At 47.9% G+C, this 18,960-nt stretch overlaps 1 protein-coding gene across 1 annotated transcript in view; it reads right to left on the reverse strand.

Moving 5' to 3' along the window:
• The window catches only part of LOC143766873 (uncharacterized), a 53,424-nt gene extending 35,307 nt beyond the window's left edge, over positions 1-18,117 (reverse strand). Inside the window, exons 1-6 of the mRNA XM_077254871.1 lie at positions 17,960-18,117; positions 5,680-5,829; positions 5,371-5,550; positions 5,164-5,287; positions 4,983-5,080; positions 4,694-4,784 (exon numbers count right to left, since the gene is read on the reverse strand). Coding sequence (XP_077110986.1) covers positions 4,694-4,784; positions 4,983-5,080; positions 5,164-5,287; positions 5,371-5,550; positions 5,680-5,829; positions 17,960-18,109 — 793 coding nt within the window. The 5' untranslated portion in view covers positions 18,110-18,117. The remainder of the gene's footprint in view (positions 1-4,693; positions 4,785-4,982; positions 5,081-5,163; positions 5,288-5,370; positions 5,551-5,679; positions 5,830-17,959) is intronic.
• Between the last annotated feature and the right edge of the window lie 843 nt (positions 18,118-18,960).

The raw sequence follows: 18,960 nt of genomic DNA on the forward strand, positions 1-18,960 counted from the left end.
GCCCCAGAAATTTCTGACATGTCACTGGCTGGAGCCTGGATTTTTCCCAGTTTATAATCCAGCCAAGTTTTTGCAAAGAAAATACTACTTCCTCCAACCTCTTCTTACACTGTAGGGAATTTTTACCTACAATCAACAGGTCATCTAAATACGGAATTACCAGTGTGTCCCTTACTCGCAGAAAGGACATTACTTCCGACAATAATTTGGTAAAAACCCTCGGAGCCATGGATAAAGCAAATGGCATAGCCCGGTATTGTAGATAACAGACCTGCCCATCTATAACCGCTGCTACCCGAAGAAATTGCTGGTGTAACTGGTGTATGGGGAGATGGTAATAAGCATCCTTAAGATCCAGTACTACCATGTAACAATCTGGAAACAAATTTTTAATAGCCGAACGAATAGATTCCATTTTAAATGTTCTGGGTTTTATAAAGGAATTTAATTTTCTCAAATTGATTATGGTTCTGAAAGAGCCGTCGGGCTTAGTAATCAGAAACAGGAGGGAGTAGAAGCCCTTCCCTATCTGGGATGGCGGCACCTTTATTAATACCCATTTGGATATGAGGGATTTAATTTCCGTTTCAAGGGCCTCCTGCTGAGGCCTAGATTTTAAGGATGTGAGAAGGAAGGAATCCGGAGGTGTTTGAATGAAGTCTAAAACGAGGCCTGAAGATACTAAATTGATGGCCCATGGATTGACCGTTATCTCCTTCCATTGCTCCACAAACTCTAGAAGTCTAGCTCCCACTGGCAAAACCGGGTCAACGGAATTTATCCGCTGGCTTAAAGGGACGTTTATTGAACAAATTCCCTTTTTGTTTAAAATCTTTATTATTATTCCACCGGTCTTTAAAGCCTCCCTTCTTGCCGAATGGTGGCTTCCTGAACGCCCTTCTGTAAGAAGGAATAAAGGGATTAGGGAACCCCTTCTTCCTTTCACCCGCCTTAGTGAGTATTTCATCTAATATAGTGACGAAGAGGTACTCACCCTGACAGGGTATGGTACACAACTTGGATCTGGACTGGGCATCTCCTTTCCAGTTTTTTAACCATAAGGCCCGACGAGCCGTATTAGTAAGACTAGCCGTTCTGGCCGCCAGACGGAGTGAGTCAATAGAGGCATCAGACATAAACGCCGCAGCCCCCTTAATCAAAGGAATAGCAGAGCGCAATTCTTCCCTGGATACCCCAGTTTTGATGTTTTGGTCCAGCTGGTCGAGCCACACTAGCATAGACCTGCTAGTAGATGTGGCTGCAATTGCAGGTTTAAAGGCAGTTACACAGGCCTCCCATGACTTCTTAAGTAGTGTGTCAGACTTCCTGTCCATAGGATCTGATAAGGAACCTGCATCTTCCACTGGCAGGGAGGAACGGCGGGAGGTGGATGCCACAGCCGCATCCACTTTAGGTACTTTGGACCAAGTGGACAAGTCCTCATCATCAAAGGGGTACCGCCTTTTACACGAGACTGGTACAAACCCCTTTTGTCCTTTACTCCATTCCCGTTTAACCAGGTCCTTGATGGCCTGATTTACCGGAAAAACATGGCCTTTCTTCTGTGAAAGACCAGCAAACATAACGTCCTGAGGTGTCTGAGGTTCCTTAGACTCTGATACCCCCATAGTACCTCTCACAGATTTAATCAGATTATTTACACTGTCTGTAGGGAAACAGACGTAATCCTCGTCATCCGAGGAGCCCGATTTCTGAGAAATGTCTGAGCTGACCTCCCCACTTTCTGCTGACGTGTCTGCTGCAGGTGAAGGCGCTTTCCTGGTTCTTTTCTCAACATTCACCGCCGGACTACCTCCCAAGGACTGAAGTTCTTCCCTTATCATGAGACGAATCTCCTTCATCCTGACCGAACTCTCCTGCTGCAAGGTGTAATCTATGCAACTCTGACATAATTTCTTAATATAGGAGTCCGGCAGGGGCTCATTACACATCGCACACTGCTTGTGCCTAGATTTCTCCGTCCGCTTACCCTATAAGATAGAAGTAGGAGAAACTACCATTAGCCCCCATAAAGTCAGTTACGCATTCACCCAGGAGTAAGGTTAAATACCGTCTGCCGGGTTGTACGATCAGCTTTCGGTGCAGAGCGGCCTGACTTTTTCACCGATTTCTCAGTGGAGTCACTCATCTTTGAGTGTCCACTGCCTTTCTTTTTTGCATCACCACTAGGCAGGATTGAATCCTCCAGTGGGCGCTCGATATCCTCCTGGGACGACATGTTGCGCAACCAGCAGTGCTCTAAACTGCCTTATATAGCACCGCCTGTGCCTCACAGCTGAGAAACACTCCTCCCCCCTTTTTTTTTTTGTACCTGACCATTAGGGGAGATTAGCGATTAGCCCTGGCGCGGCCCGCAGTCTCCTCCTCCAGCTGCAGATGCTTTGCACTAATCACCGCAACCAAAATGGCGCCTACAGCCGAGCCCCGGCTGACCTCGCGCCCCCGGAAGTTCTATTATCCACTTCCGGGACGCCATCAGACCACGCATGTGCGCTCTCATCGTCCACCATGCGGCTGAAGCCACCGCTTACCGCTGCCGCTGCCGTACTGCACACCGCTACACCGAGGTGTAAGGTAATAAAATGAAACCGCTTACCGGACAGAAGCCGAAGGGTTCCTCATGCGGTGGAGCGCTATAACAGTGTCCCAGCAGGGAGACTGTTATTAATCCCGTATCCATGCCGATACTATCAGGACAGGGGGAAGCCAACAGGACATCCCCCTTCACTGAGACTTACTCTGGAGCCCCTGCCGCTCAACAGAGACGAACAGGCGGCAGTCCAGGCAAGCTTGTCCTCTTCTTCCTTAAGTCCGCAGAGTTTCTCTCTGAGGTGTTCCACCCGGGAACAGGAAACCAACTGAGGAGCGAGGGGGGGCCGCCCCTTTTATCTCTCTGTAGGTTTCCTGTTCCCAGGGGCGGATCCCCTCTCTCAGTGGGTGCTGTCGTGGCGAATAGAAAAAAGTGAATAGCGCTCCCCAGAGTCGGATTTTCTCTGGGGCCTCGGTTGCCGGGGGTAGCCGAGACCCCAGAGAACATGATTCGGGGGAGTTTTACCGACCCCCAGAGTTGCGATCGCTGGTAATTAACCGTTAACCGGCGGTCGCAACAAAAAAAAAAAACGCATCTAGATAAGTTCTTTAAGGGGTCTAGTTTCCAAAATGGTGTCACTTGGGGGGGTTTCCACTATTTAGGCAGATCAGGGGCTCTCCAAACGCGAAACATGGCGTCCGATCTCAATTCCAGCCAATTCTGAATTGTCAAGTCAAACGGCACTCCTTCTCTTCCAAGCTCTGCCATGCGCCCAAACAGTGGTTTACCCCCACATATGGGGTATCGGCGTACTCAGGAGAAATTGCACAACAATTTTGTGGTTCATTTTCTCTTTTTACACTTGTGAAAATAAAAAAAATTGGTTCTGAAGTAAAATGTTTGCAAAAAAAAGTTAAATGTTAATTTTTTCCTTAGAAATTGTTTCAGTTCCTGTGAAGCACGTAAAGGGTTAATAAACGTCTTGAATGTGGTTTTCAGCACCTTGAGGGGTGCAGCTTTTAGAATTGTGTCAAATTTGGGTATTTTCTGTCATGTACACCCCTCAAAGTGACATTAAATGTGAGATGGTCCCTAAAAAAAATGGTTTTGTAAATTTTGTTGTAAAAATTTGAAATTGCGGGTCAATTTTTAACCCTTATAACTTCTTAACAAAAAAAAATGTTGTTTCCAAAGTTGTGCTGTTGTAAAGTAGACATGTGGGAAATGTTATTTACTAACTATTTTGTGTGACATATCTCTCTGATTTAAGGGCATAAAAATTCAAAGTTTGAAAATTGCAAAATTTAAACATTTTTTGCCATATTTCCGTTTTTTTTTTCATAAATAATCGCAAGTAATATCGAAGAAATGTTACCACTAACATGAAGAAGAATATGTCATGAAAAAACAATCTCAGAATCAGCGGGATCCATTAAAGCGTTCCAGAGTTATAACCTCATAAAGGGACAGTGGTCAGAATTGTAAAAATTGGCTCCGTCACTAAGGGTTTAAAGAGAACTGTGTATAATAGTGCAGAGCGGAGATGTCTTAAAGGGAACCTGTCAGCAGGATTGTGCTCAGTGACTACAGACACTGTCAGGTCGGTGCCGTTATACTGATTACACCGATACCTGGTGATGAAATCCGTCTTGTGTTTGTTGTGTAATCTGTAGTTTTCAGTTAATGAGATTCTCGTGCTCTGGGGCGGGGCTTTATGTGGTGCTGTGGGTGGGGCTTTATGTGGTGCTCTGGGGCGGGGCTGTGGGCGGGGCTTTATGTGCTGCTCTGATTACATATGCATCTGTATTGGCTTATGACAGGTCGCTGATCCCTCACTACATGGGCCAACATCCCCTCTGACTTTGGATCCTAGACCCCGTGGCATGACGCGTGGTTCCGATCGCTGCCATGGAGATCCGATGTCATCATGATGACATCCGGGTCTTCAGACCTGAGAGGCTTCCTGTCATGCGCAGTGATGATCAGGAAGCCTCTCAGGTCAGTGTATAGAAGGAGAATGTTGTGGTCTAGAGGTAAAATGGTGATCATGGTAATACGGCCAGACTACACCACCGATAAAGCAGCCACAGCCGGTGATGAGAAGAATCTGTGACTTCTCTGCATTTAGTGGTCACTACTCACCTGGGTAGCCATATGTAGGAATCTCCTCTTTACACCGCTCATCACCCCTCACATATGTCTCTGTAGTATTAATATGGGTCAGATCTTCAGCCTGAAACAAATATTGTAAAAGTCACCGACAGATGGAGAAGTCCCATCTCTGATCAGCTCTAATCCTGCCATCTCCACCGTTCTCATTACACAAGTATAAAACATATAATACTGGTGGATAAAACAAGACTGAGCACAAGACCTTCACCGGCGTCTACACATCATAGGGGAGATCTCCTGACACCTTCTCTCCATCTACCTGATGATCCTGAGGAGCACTGGGATCTTCTTGGTTACAGTCCTGTGGAAGAAGAGGACGGGGACATCTCTCTGGTGTTGTCCTCTTACTGGATAGATCTGGAGGAAACACATACAGGGACTGAATTCATTCTTTACATACAGATAATTATAGGCCATGTGTATTTAGTCCTGTCTATTACCTGGAGATGTGAGGGGCTGGGGAACCTCCATTATGACGTCCTTGTACAGATCTCTGTGTCCTTCTAAATACTCCCACTCCTCCATGGAGAAATAGACAGCGACATTCTGACACCTTATAGGAACCTGACACATACAATGATACCGTCATCCCCCCGATCCCTTCATAGTGTTACTGTATAATGTCCCAGCATTCCCAGCAGTGTCACCTCTCCAGTCAGCAGCTCAATCATCTTGTAGATGAGTTCTAGGATCTTCTGGTCATTGATGTCCTCATGGATCAGGGGGTGAGGTGCAGGCCCCGTGATTGGGCTCAGGGGTCTTCCCCATCCCTCAGACACAGGGTCCTGACAGCGATCACTAGAGGTCTTCTTCACCACAGTGTAATCCTGGTAATGGAGAGACACATTAATAAATCTCACTACGGACATTTCCAGAGTCCTCACCTCTCCAGTTCTGTCCATCTGTTATTCCCATAGATAAGAATGATGTAATGTGACGTCATCAGAATCTCTCACCTCTCCAGTAAGCCGGAAGAGGATCTCTAGGGTGAGGTGTAATATCCTCTCCGCCATCTTGTCTCTGTCCATATCCATCTTTGATGGGTAAATCAGGAAAATTTTCTTTTGTAGAAGATCTTCACTGAGAGGATCCGATATTGTAGCGACCTGAATGAGAAGATGAGCCGATGTAACAACATAAGAATCATGTGTAATAATACAATTACTGGAGATAATAAGGGAAACATATGAGGAGATTTATTATTTGACAGTATTTAGTTTCCTTCTTTACATCTACTAATAAATCCTATATATTTAGGCCACAGACAACAAGCAGTTTCTTCCTCGGAGTCGGCAGCTGAATACGTTTCTCATAGACTCATCTTCCATAACGCTAATTCTCGTCTCATTTACCGACCCTGGAATCGGCATTAGCAATACTGCAGGAGATATTCATTACACGCGACATGAGAAATAACTGCTTCATGATGAGGACGACATCTTCATCTTCTACTACAGCTCTAGAGACATATTTGGCCAGAGTCGGTCACTGACTCCATCACCACCGGCCGTCTATATGAAGGTTTCCCGTCTTCCCCGCACTGGAATCTTCTATCACGTTAGATCTCAGCCCTGATTCACACACAGAAGTTTGTTTATAGCCTAGGAAGGGGGTAATACCCATGGAGCATCCCAGGCTAGTAATATCAGCTCACAACTGTATATTTAGCCTTTAGTGGCTATTAAAATGGGGGACCCCCCAAAAAACGTGATGTAGGGTCCCCCTATATTTAAATAACCAGCAAAGGCTATGCAAGTGCAGCGCCCCAGAGTCCTGGTCGTTGCAGTAATGTCGCTCTTCCACCTGGGGGAGTGATATTACATCTGATGGTACTAAAGGAGTTCAACTTACCAGGTATCACAAGTCACACACTACACTTCACACTCCAGTCCACCAGGGGGAGCCTTGCTTCTATCTACTAGGGCACTCCTCACACATGGGTAAAACTGGTGGGTTGGATTGGAAGTTAGTCAGAAGCTGCCTGGGTTTGACGCAGAGAGGACCTGTCAGGCAGACAGGGGGAAAGGAGGAGCATCTGAGCTGCAGACAGAGGGTCCCTGTCAGGAGTGGGATCCTGACAGAGGCCAAGCACAGGAGAGCATGTTACGGAGCTGCACCTGCACCCATTGCGGCAGTGTCCTAAGAAAGGACAAGAAAGGAATTGTATTGTGGAGAGTGAGAAACGAAGTCACAGCACCAGGAGATAATACCGGGAGGAGCCCTGCCCCAGGATCGGCAGCCTCCTTCTGAGGCGCGTAGCCGGTGGCCGGAACACCGAGGGAGTAATAGACTCTATGCATTACTTCAGAGACCGGCAGGACAGTCGATTCCAAGTTGGCTGCCCGACCTTAATACCTAAGAAGACACGGAGGCAAATTGTGAGAGAGGGGCGTCTCTAGGGTCCCTATAAATAAGCTCCATGCCTACCCCGTCATACGGGTTGTCTTATCCATACCATCTGGGGGACAGAGAGAGAGAAAAGATCAGAAACATCTACGAAAGTTGTGAGGACTATCCCGTGGTGCTCAGCAGGGAGGTACTACAACACACAGGCGCTAGTAGGAAGGCTACTGATTTCCACCTGGATATGGGAACTCTGGATTTGCCTTCGGATCGGCCAGATTCCACCTGCCCTGTGGTCTGTACCCTGGACTGTGGATGCTGAAGCCTTCAGTAAAAGGTAAAGAGACTGCAACCTTGTGTCTTCGTTATTCATTGCGCCTTGCACCGCCCACCATCACCACTTACCTATCTTGGAAGCCCTGGGGACATACTTCACCTGTGGGAAGATATACCATCTAGCTGCCATTCCATCACCCCAGCGGACCCCTAAGCAGCGTCGGTCATCCTGACCGAATACCACAGGTGGCGTCACGAACACCGTACAAACAACTACACCTTTAATTGGGCGCCCCTCAAAAGGGCCACGGGCCGGGTCGGGCCACCGTGGCATCCCCAGAGCTGAGAAGGACTCAGTGCTGAGTACCCCATTGCCCTGACGTGGGGGCGATCCAACTTTGGCATCACGAACAGGATCTACTTAAGCCTGAAAATCGGGTCATGTGTGCCTAAGAACGGTGTTAGAACTGAATTGGAACTGTGAATAGCTTAAGGACTGTGTATTGCCGCCAAAATTCCCGCCAAAACTGCCGCCATTACAGCGCCACGAGGAGCGCAGAAGAAGAAGAAGGGCGTGGAGTTGTGGGCGTGAACGAACGGAGGAGCGCAAAAAATAATGGCCGCCCAGTCTAAATATTTCTGTACCTTGAGGACGTGTCCGTCAGCGGCTGAGGTCCGCCTCCTGATTCTCCATGGCGGGTGGAGACAACAAAAACGAAACCGCTCCCCAGGAGAGGAAGGAATGGAGCTGGAGATCGCCGGGGACCCCCGAAAAAGAATGGCCCTGCACCGACCCCCGTCACCGGAGGATTACTCCAATATGCCGCCGCTGGAGAGCCTGGACCCCTGGGAGCTGTCCATGGAGACTCCGCTGCCTGCACCGTCGCCAGCCCTGGCACCTTCCCCGGAGGAGTGGAGTGGCGCCAAAAGAGTCATCTCATGTGCAGGTACTCGGTGCCACGGAATTCAGGGAGCTCGCCTTCCCACCGCACTTGCTCTGTTTACCACCGCGACTGCTGGAGCCTCGGCGTCCCCGGCACCAGACCCCAAAACACCAGGAGGGCTTGATCTTGGGCCCTTCCCCTGGGGAGAGTACCATCTGATTGCAGAGTATGAGAGAAAGGTGGAACGGGAGGCCACGGCGAGTTGTTGGATGGCTCTCTACCGAAGTGGGGTGTTGTGGTGGTGTACCAACCGAAACGGAAAAAGGGTTTCATCCAGGAAATCAGATCCCCAGTGAAAGTCCATGTTACCCGGGAAGAGGTGGAGTCCTGCCTGTGCAGAGACAACATGGATCTAACCTTGAATCCCGGGGATGCTGTGACTTATCGCCGGCACCAGAAAGGAAATAGCTGGTGGGCCCGGGACGTGCAGAAGTGCACAGCCATCTTGGCGGTATCCAGGACCCTGGAGGAAGAATTCACCGCTGACGCGGCTGCGGCGACACCTGCTGTAGCTTGCATTCACCATCAGGCCACTCAGACTTTTATCGCTGCGCACGACCTGACCGTGCATGGGAAACGAACCAATGGAGTATACCTGGCGCCGAGAGTAATCTTGAACCCGAGCTATCCTAAAGCACAGAGAGCTACATGTCAGGTAAAGCCCTGGTGGAGATCGCCAGAATAAACCTCGGAGAACCGAAAACTGTACATAGTTCTTTTAACTGTTTGTTCTTCTTTTGCTGCCTAAACCCGATTAGGGTTAACTCTTAAAGGGAACCTGTCACCCCGTTTTTTCGGTATGAGATAAAAATACTGTTAAATAGGGCCTGAGCTGTGCATTACAATAGTGTAGTTTGTGGACCCCGATTCCCCACCTATGCTGCCGAAATACGTTACCAAAGTAGTCGTTTTCGCCTGTCAATCAGGCTGGTCTGGTCAAAAGGGCGTGTTGTCTTCCCCCAGATTTTGCGTAGTTTTCCGTTGGTGGCGTAGTGGTTTGCGCATGCCCAAGGTCCAGAATCCTCTGCCAGGGGATTTAAAAGAGCGCGCTGTTCGTTATTCATTGGTAATCGGTGGGCGCGGCCATCTTCCTTTGGCCGCGCGTGCGCAGAAGCGGCGCTCTGCTGGCCGCGGCTTCAGGAAAATGGCCGCGGGATGCCGCGCGTGCGCAGATGGATATCGCGGCGGCCATTTTCCTGAAGCCGCGGCCAGCAGAGCGTCGCGGCCAGCAGAGCGCCGCTTCTGCGCACGCGCGGCCAAAGGAAGATGGCCGCGCCCACCGATCACCAATGAATAACGAACAGCGCGCTCTTTTAAATCCCCTGGCAGAGGATTCTGGACCTTGGACATGCGCACACCACTACGCCACCAACGGAAAACTACGCAAAATCTGGGGGAAGACAACACGCCCTTTTGACCAGACCAGCCTGATTGACAGGCGAAAACGACTACTTTGGTAACGTATTTCGGCAGCATAGGTGGGGAATCGGGGTCCACAAACTACACTATTGTAATGCACAGCTCAGGCCCTATTTAACAGTATTTTTATCTCATACCGAAAAAACGGGGTGACAGGTTCCCTTTAAATGGATCCCTTTGTTTACCCTTGATCCCTATTGTTTTCAGTTTGCACAAGTTCATCACTGTTTTAAAGAACTACTGAATCATGGACGGTGAATGATTCACAAACTACTTGTATATAGTTTGCACCTTCTTAAAGGTGCTCTCTACTGGTTTTACATAAGAGGCTTTTACAGAGACTGCCTCTTAACAGAAATTGCTGCTAATTATGCTGTGAAAATAACTGTTTTGCCTTAGAGACCTGAAGAAAAACCCGTTGATGCGGCAGAATTCTGGGTCAGGATTACACGTCTTGTAGCCCACCCAAGACCAACGTTCGGGGGTTCATAATGAGTCCCTCATTTCCTATCACGTCATGTTGCCTTTAAGTAAACTTGCATATTAATGATGTGATTATTTGCACTACCTCTGAAAAGACTTGGAGTTTCCTCTTAAAGGGAATGTTACTTATTGCACTTGGATAATGTTGTTTTAAGAAGTTAGATAGCCATAATGTTTTACATAGTACTAGTATGTAGTTAGAAAGCTAGTGATAAGAAATGTTTGATAACTGTTGAGAGTAGAATGTTTAATGATGCACTTTAAATAAAATTGAGGACAAAAGAAGTTGGAAGAAAGATACAGTCTAGCCTGTAGTGGAGGTGAAACCTGTTCTGAATTTCAATAAAGTGAACCCGTAGGGGTTAGTGAGTCCTCTAGAGAGCCATAGATAGATGGTTAATAGACTTTGCACTTGAAGAAAGAAGAATGTTAAATTATTGTTATAGCACTTAGTAGATAGGATACCTGTATGGGTAATTGGTTACATAGATAGATAATAACTGTTTCCAAAAATTGCCTTTGCACAATGTAAATATGTTCTTGTTTTGCAACGTTCAAGTGTCCTTACTTCCCATAAAGGGAAGCACTGTTAAATTAACTTGTTCACAGCATTTCAAAAATGTTGTATGTCTTTTAATAACCTGTAATTGTTGTTCTTCTTTTCCCAGTCCCAGAGTACTGGATATAACGGGGCGGGAGTGCAGCGCCCCAGAGTCCTGGTCGTTGCAGTAATGTCGCTCTTCCACCAGGGGGAGTGATATTATCTGATGGTACTAAAGGAATTCACCTTACCAGGTATCACAAGTCACACACTACGCTTCACACTCCAGTCCACCAGGGGGAGCCTTGCTTCTATCTATTAGGGCACTCCTCACACATGGGTAAAACTAGTGGGTTGGATAGGAAGTTAGTCAGAAGCTACCTGGGTTTGACCCAGAGAGGACCTATCAGGCAGACAGGGGGAAAGGAGGAACATCTGAGCTGCAGACAGAGGGTCCCTGTCAGGGGTGGGATCCTGACAGAGGTCAAGCACAGGAGAGCAATTTAGGGAGCTGCGCCTGCACCCATTGCGGCAGCATCCTAAGAAAGGACAAGAAAGGAATTGTATTGTGGAGAGTGAGAAACGAAGTCACATAACAAGGCGATAATACCGGGAGGAGTTCTGACCCAGGATCGGCAGCCTCCTTCTGAGGCCCGTAGCCGGTGGCCGGAACACCGAGGGAGTAATAAACTCTATGCATTACTTCAGTGACCGGCAGGACAGTCTATTCCAAGTTGGCTGCCCGACCTTAATACCTAAGAAGACACGGAGGCAAATTGTGGGAGAGGGGCGTCTCTAGGGTCCCTATAAAATAGCTCCAGGCCTACACCGTCATACGGGTTGTCCTATCCATACCATCTGGGGGACAGAGAGAGAGATAACATCAGAAACATCTACGAAAGTTGTGAGGACTATCCCGAGGTGCTCAACAGGGAGGTACTACAACACACAGGCGCTCTGGACTGTGGATGCTGAAGCCTTCAGAAAAAGGTAAAGAGACTGCAACATTGTGTCCTCGTTTTTCATGGTGCCTTACACTGCCCACCATCACTACTTACCTACCTGGGAAGCCCTGGGGACATACTTCACCTGTGGAAAGGTATACCATCTAGCTGCCATTCCATCAGCGTCGGTCATCCTGACCAAATACCACAGGTGGCGTCACGAACACCGTACAAACAACTACACCTTTAATTGGGCGCCCCTCAAAAGGGCTACGGGCCGGGTCAGGCCACCGTGACATCACCAGAGCTGAGAAGGACCCGGTGCCGAGTATCCCATTGCCCTGACGTGGGGGCGATCCACAGACAGTTGCGGGTTGATATTAATAGCCTAGGAAGGGGCCATGGATACTCCGCCCCCAGGCTAAAAATATCAGCTTTCAGCCGCCCGGAAAAGGCACATCCCTAAGATGCACCAATTCTGGCATTTAGCCTCTCTCTTCCTACTTGCCCTTTAGCTGAAATTATTATGATGGGAAGGAGAGGGTGACCAATAACACACCCCACCGAGCCCTGTCAATTCATAGGCATCATAGCAACCGAGTGGGCTACCTTTATGGATGATACACTCCTGCTTATCCAAATATTGTATGGTAAATATCTCATAGATCCTGGGTTCATTAGTATTTGCCACAAGAATAAGGCTAAGTGAGTATTTATTAATTAACTGTCGGTGGTTGGAGGTAGTCAGTGAGGTGGATGGTACCATATTGTGCATGTAGGGGGCAGTACTGTGGGAACATTATACTGTGTGTGAGGGGGAGGCCAGTCTGTGTAAACATTATCCTGTGTCTGTGGGAACAAAATACTGTGTGTGGTGGGATGATGGTACTGGAGGAACTTTATACTGTGTGTGGGGGTATGGCAGTTCTATGAGAACATTATACTGTGTGCGGTGGGATGGAGGTACTGTAGTAACATTATACTGTGTGTGGGGTATGGCGGTACTATGAGAAGATTATACTGTGTGTGGGGGTATGGTGGTCCTATGAGAACATTATACTGTGTGTGGGGGTATGGCGGTACTATGGGAAGATTATACTGTGTGTGGGGGTATGGCGATACTATGAGAACATTATACTGTGTGTGGGGGTATGGCGGTACTGTAGGAACATTATACTGTTTGTGGGGGTATGGCGGTTCTGTAGAAACATTATACTGTTTGTGGGGGTATTGTTGTGAATTCTGCTCTTGGGCTCCCTCCGGTGGTTGTTAGTGGTAGTGCAGTGGTCTCTGGATTGTAAGCCAGGGCAGGTGTTTCTGCTTATTGCAGCTCTATTAGGTATTTAGGTGTGTAGGATCCATCTATCCCTGCCAGTTGTCCATTGTATCCTGGAGGGATTGCATCTCTGTCTGGCTCCTCTTGCCGTGCTGTCATTTCAGCTAAGATAAGTGTTTGGTTTTTGTTCTCTGTAGCACGCATGCAGTGTGCTTTTATGTGCAGTGCAATCTATTGTGTTTTTGTCCACCTTAGACTTTGTTTGGATTTTTCTGTCATGCTGGATTCTCTGGAGATGCAGATATACATTCTATGTCTTTAGTTAGATGTAGATTATAGTATATTCTGCTGTGGATTTTTCTAGAGTTTAATACTGACCGCTTAGAACTCTGTCTGTTATGATCTGGTGGCCTAGGAGCAGCATGAGACGTACTCTTGAGAAGGTGGTACCTGTACTGACCGCAGACCCTGAACTTAACACCGCAACTAGAAGTAGCCGTGGGATGTACCTAACACTCCCTAGACACCTCGACACAGCCGGAGGACTAAATACCCCTAGAGATAGAAACGGAAAAACTATCTTGCCTCAGAGAAAATCCCCAAAGGATAGACAGCCCCCCACAAATATTGACTGTGAGAGGAGAGGGAAAAAACATACGCAGACTGAAATCAGGATTTAGCAAAGGAGGCCACTCTAGCTAAATAGAAAGGATAGGACAGAGTACTATGCGGTCAGTATTAAAACACTAGAAAATATCCACCACAGAAAATACAAAATCTCCACATCTAACTAAAGATATGGAGGGTATATCTGCATCTCCAGAGATACCAGCTTGGCTGAACAAATCCTTATACAGACCAAGCTGGACAAGACAAAACATGGAAATACACTGAACTATAAGGCCCAGAACATGTGGACTGCAAAAAACAAAGCCAGAACTTATCTTTGTTGAAATGAACAGCAAAGCAGGAGAGACCAGGCAGGGATGTGAATCCTCCAGGAACAATGGACAACTGGCACTGACTAAAGGGTCAAGCAAGACTAAATAGCCCAGTCAGAATTGCAAGTGGACACACCTGATGAATGCTCCGATCCAAAGACAGCAGCGCTACCACTTATAACCACCGGAGGGAGCCCAAGAGCAGAATTCACAACATCTGTCCTATCCTTTTCTATTTAGCTAGAAGTGCCTCTTTTGCTAAATTCTGTCTTTTCTGCCTGTGTACGTATTTCCTCTTAGGGCTCATTTCCACATGCGAGTCACACGTCCGTATCTCGCATGTGGAAACCAAGCTGTGGAGCCGGCACTCCAGAGCGGAGCGTGCGGCCGCATAGGAACACATGGAGCTGCACAGCTCCGCTCCAAAGTGCCAGCGCCACAGCTTGGTTTCCACATGCGAGATACGGACATGTGCCTCGCATGTGGAAATGAGCCCTATAACTCACAGTCAATATTTGTGGGGGGCTGCCTATCCTTTGTGGATCTGCTCTGAGGCAAGATAGTATTTCCCATTTCCATCTTTAGGGGTATTTAGTCCCCCGGCTGTGTCGAGGTGTCTAAGCCATGTTAGGAACATCCCACGGCTACTTCTAGTTGCGGTGTCAGTATTAGGATTGCGGTCAGTACAGGTACCACCTACTCCAGAGATAGTCTCATGCGGCTCCAGGGTCACCGGATCATAACAGGGTATGGCGGTACTATCAGAAGATTATACTGTGTGTGGGGGTATGGTGGTACTGTAGGAACATTATACTGTGTGTGGGGGTATGGCGGTACTATGAGAACATTATACTGTGTGTGGGGGTATGGCGGTACTATGAGAACATTATACTGTGTGTGGTGGGATGGAGGTACTGTAGGAACATTATACTGTGTGTGGGGGTATGGCGGTGCTATGAGAACATTATACTGTGTGGGGGTATGGCGGTACTATGAGAACATTATACTGTGTGGGGGTATGGCGGTACTATGACAACATTATACTGTGTGGGGGGGTATGGCGGTACTATGAGAACATTATACTGTGTGTGGGGGTATGGCGGTACTGTAGGAACATTATACTGTGGGGGGGTATGGCGGTACTATGAGAACATTATACTGTGTGGGGGTATGGCGGTACTATGAGAACATTATACTGTGTGGGGGTATGGCGGTACTGTAGGAACATTATACTGTGTGGGGGGTATGGCGGTACTATGAGAACATTATACTGTGTGGGGGTATGGCGGAACTATGAGAACATTATACTGTGTGTGGGGGTACGGCGGAACTATGAGAACATTATACTGTGGGGGGTATGGCGGTACTATGAGAACATTATAATGTGTGTGGGGGAATGGCGGTACTGTGAGAACATTATACTGTGTGGGGGTATGGCGGTACTGTAGAAACATTATACTGTGTGTGGGTATAGCGGCACTATGAGAACATTATACTGTGTGTGGGGATATAGTGGTACTGTAGGAACATTATACTGTGTGTGGGGGTATGGCGGTACTATGAGAACATTATACTGTGTGTGGGGGTATGGAGGTACTGTAGAAACATTATACTGTGTGTGGGTATAGCGGCACTATGAGAACATTATACTGTGTGTGGGGATATAGTGGTACTGTAGGAACATTATACTGTGTGTGGGGGTATGGCGGTACTATGAGAACATTATACTGTGTGTGGAGGTATGGCGGTACTATGAGAACATTATACTGTGTGTGGGGGTATGGCGGTACTATGAGAAGAATATACTGTGTGTGGGGGTATGGCGGTACTGTAGAAACATTATAATGTGTGGGGGGGTATGGCAGTACTGTAGGAACATTATACTGTGTGTGGGGGTATGGCGGTACTATGAGAACATTATACTGTGTGGGGGTATGGCGGTACTGTAGGAACATTATACTGTGTGTGGGGGTATGGCGGTACTATGAGAACATTATACTGTGTGTGGGGGTATGGCGGTACTATGAGAACATTATACTGTGTGTGGTGGGATGGAGGTACTGTAGGAACATTATACTGTGTGTGGGGGTATGGCGGTACTATGAGAACATTATACTGTGTGGGGGTATGGCGGTACTATGAGAACATTATACTGTGTGGGGGTATGGCGGTACTATGAGAACATTATACTGTGTGGGGGGGTATGGCGGTACTATGAGAACATTATACTGTGTGTGGGGGTATGGCGGTACTATGAGAAGAATATACTGTGTGTGGGGGTATGGCGGTACTGTAGAAACATTATAATGTGTGGGGGGGTATGGCAGTACTGTAGGAACATTATACTGTGTGTGGGGGTATGGCGGTACTATGAGAACATTATACTGTGTGGGGGTATGGCGGTACTGTAGGAACATTATACTGTGTGTGGGGGTATGGCGGTACTATGAGAACATTATACTGTGTGTGGGGGTATGGCGGTACTATGAGAACATTATACTGTGTGTGGTGGGATGGAGGTACTGTAGGAACATTATACTGTGTGTGGGGGTATGGCGGTACTATGAGAACATTATACTGTGTGGGGGTATGGCGGTACTATGAGAACATTATACTGTGTGGGGGTATGGCGGTACTATGAGAACATTATACTGTGTGGGGGGGTATGGCGGTACTATGAGAACATTATACTGTGTGTGGGGGTATGGCGGTACTGTAGGAACATTATACTGTGTGTGGGGGTATGGCGGTACTATGAGAAGATTATACTGTGTGTGGGGGTATGGCGGTACTGTAGGAACATTATACTGTGTGGGGGGTATGGCGGTACTATGAGAACATTATACTGTGTGGGGGTATGGCGGTACTATGAGAACATTATACTGTGTGGGGGTATGGCGGTACTGTAGGAACATTACACTGTGTGGGGGGTATGGCGGTACTATGAGAACATTATACTGTGTGGGGTTATGGCGGTACTATGAGAACATTATACTGTGTGTGGGGGTATGGCGGTACTATGAGAACATTATACTGTGGGGGGTATGGCGGTACTATGAGAACATTATACTGTGTGTGGGGGAATGGCGGTACTGTAGCAACATTATACTGTGTGTGGGGGTATGGAGGTACTGTAGAAACATTATACTGTGTGTGGGGGTATAGCGGCACTATGAGAACATTATACTGTGTGTGGGGATATAGTGGTACTGTAGGAACATTATACTGTGTGTGGGGGAATGGCGGTACTATGAGAACATTATACTGTGTGTGGGGGTATGGCGGTACTATGAGAACATTATACTGTGTGTGGAGGTATGGCGGTACTATGAGAACAATATACTGTGTGTGGGGGTATGGCGGTACTATGAGAAGAATATACTGTGTGTGGGGGTATGGCGGTTTTAGGAGAACATTATACTGTGTGGGGGGATGGCGGTAGTGTGAAAATACCTTTTTTACGAGAGATGCCAGTACTGTGGAAACATTATACTGTGTGAGCGCCATCATATATATTACATAAGGGATGTAAAAAGGAGAGTCATAAAAAAGCCTCCTCAGGGCTGTGCTGCATTTGTACAGACTGCTATCTGCCGTCCAGACGGGACCATGTGACACCAATGGGGAGAGGGAGGGTTTCCGGAGGGAAGAGTCTAGAGGGTGCACCTGGTCAGGAGGCCTTGATGACGCAGTTACTGAGATTATAAAGGCCGGAGCCCCAAAGGCAGAACAGATTTGGCGCCAACAAAGGAAAGGGGTGCGGGGAAGAATCTGAGGTACCAGCTCCTGGTAAAGTGCCCGAGGCAGCTGGGTGTGGGGCAGAACCTGCTTACAGGGCATAATGGGGGCATTACACTGTGTGGGGCCAAGAAAGGGGCCCTGTACTAGGAGAACACTCCGCTCCTCACTTCCTGTCCTCCATAGTTGGCTCGTATGTATCTATTACAGGAAACAGAACAACAACGTTATGGTTCTTATAAAGGGGCAACAACAACCCCAAAAGAGTCTCCTCCGTGCAGAAGGGGTTAATGTCCCCGGCTGCGCTCAGTACTGGGGAATCTCCACATACCTCCACCTGCAGAGCCGCACTCCACAGATATGGCTGCTCTGTGCGCACAGGACCTGTGATGAGGTCACAGGGGGAGGAGTCAGGGGTCACGTGATCCGCAGTGAAGACGCTACATGGAGACTTCTCCTCAGTCAGTGACATTCCCGCCATTATTCGCCCTCACTACTGGCACAATCACCTCGCGCCGCCTTTTCTACACAATGTTCTGTGTGGAATGTAACGTGTGATTTCTCTGGAGACAAATAGACCCCACACATGAGGGGATTATCACCGGTTACCGGACGTCTAGTATATGGCGGCATATGATTGTGCTATCGCCTCCACACCAGGAGCTAAAAGGCCGAAATCTCGCTTATTTACCCCCTTCCAGTGTCCGGCTAAGGGCTCATTTCCACATGCGAGGCACATGTCCGTGTCTCGCATGTGGAAACCAACCTCTGGCGCCGGCACTTTGGAGCGGAGCTGTGCAGCTCCATGTGTTCCTATGCGGCCGCATGCTCCGCTCCAAAGTGCCGGCGCCAGAGGTTGGTTTCCACATGCGAGACACGGACATGTGCCTCGCATGTGGAAATGAGCCCTTAGGGTCATATACGGCCATGCTCCTCTCCAGTCACTGTGGGGTTTGGTAATAGGATGGAGGGCGGCGTCCATGCTTGGACTTCAGAGAGATTAATAAAATCACAGCTCACCTTCCCTGTCCTTTACCCCTTACACCTGACCTGTTTAGCCAATTACCTGGAGATAAATGGTTTTACAGACTTAACGTGAGAGGGGCATATAACCTTATACGTATCGCCATGGTGACGGATGGAAGACCGCACACAATACACCTGAGGGGCAGATTGAACATTTGATGCTGCCATTCGGGGTAACCAATGCTCCGGCAGTCTTTGAAAATGTCATTAATTATATTTTTCTCACTGGTAGATTTGTGGTAATTTTCCTGGATGATATATTGAGTTCCTCACGTACTCTGGAGGAGCATGGTGAGCATGTCAGAC

Source organism: Ranitomeya variabilis, chromosome 4, assembly GCF_051348905.1.
Source record: "Ranitomeya variabilis isolate aRanVar5 chromosome 4, aRanVar5.hap1, whole genome shotgun sequence".
Taxonomy (NCBI): domain Eukaryota; kingdom Metazoa; phylum Chordata; class Amphibia; order Anura; family Dendrobatidae; genus Ranitomeya; species Ranitomeya variabilis.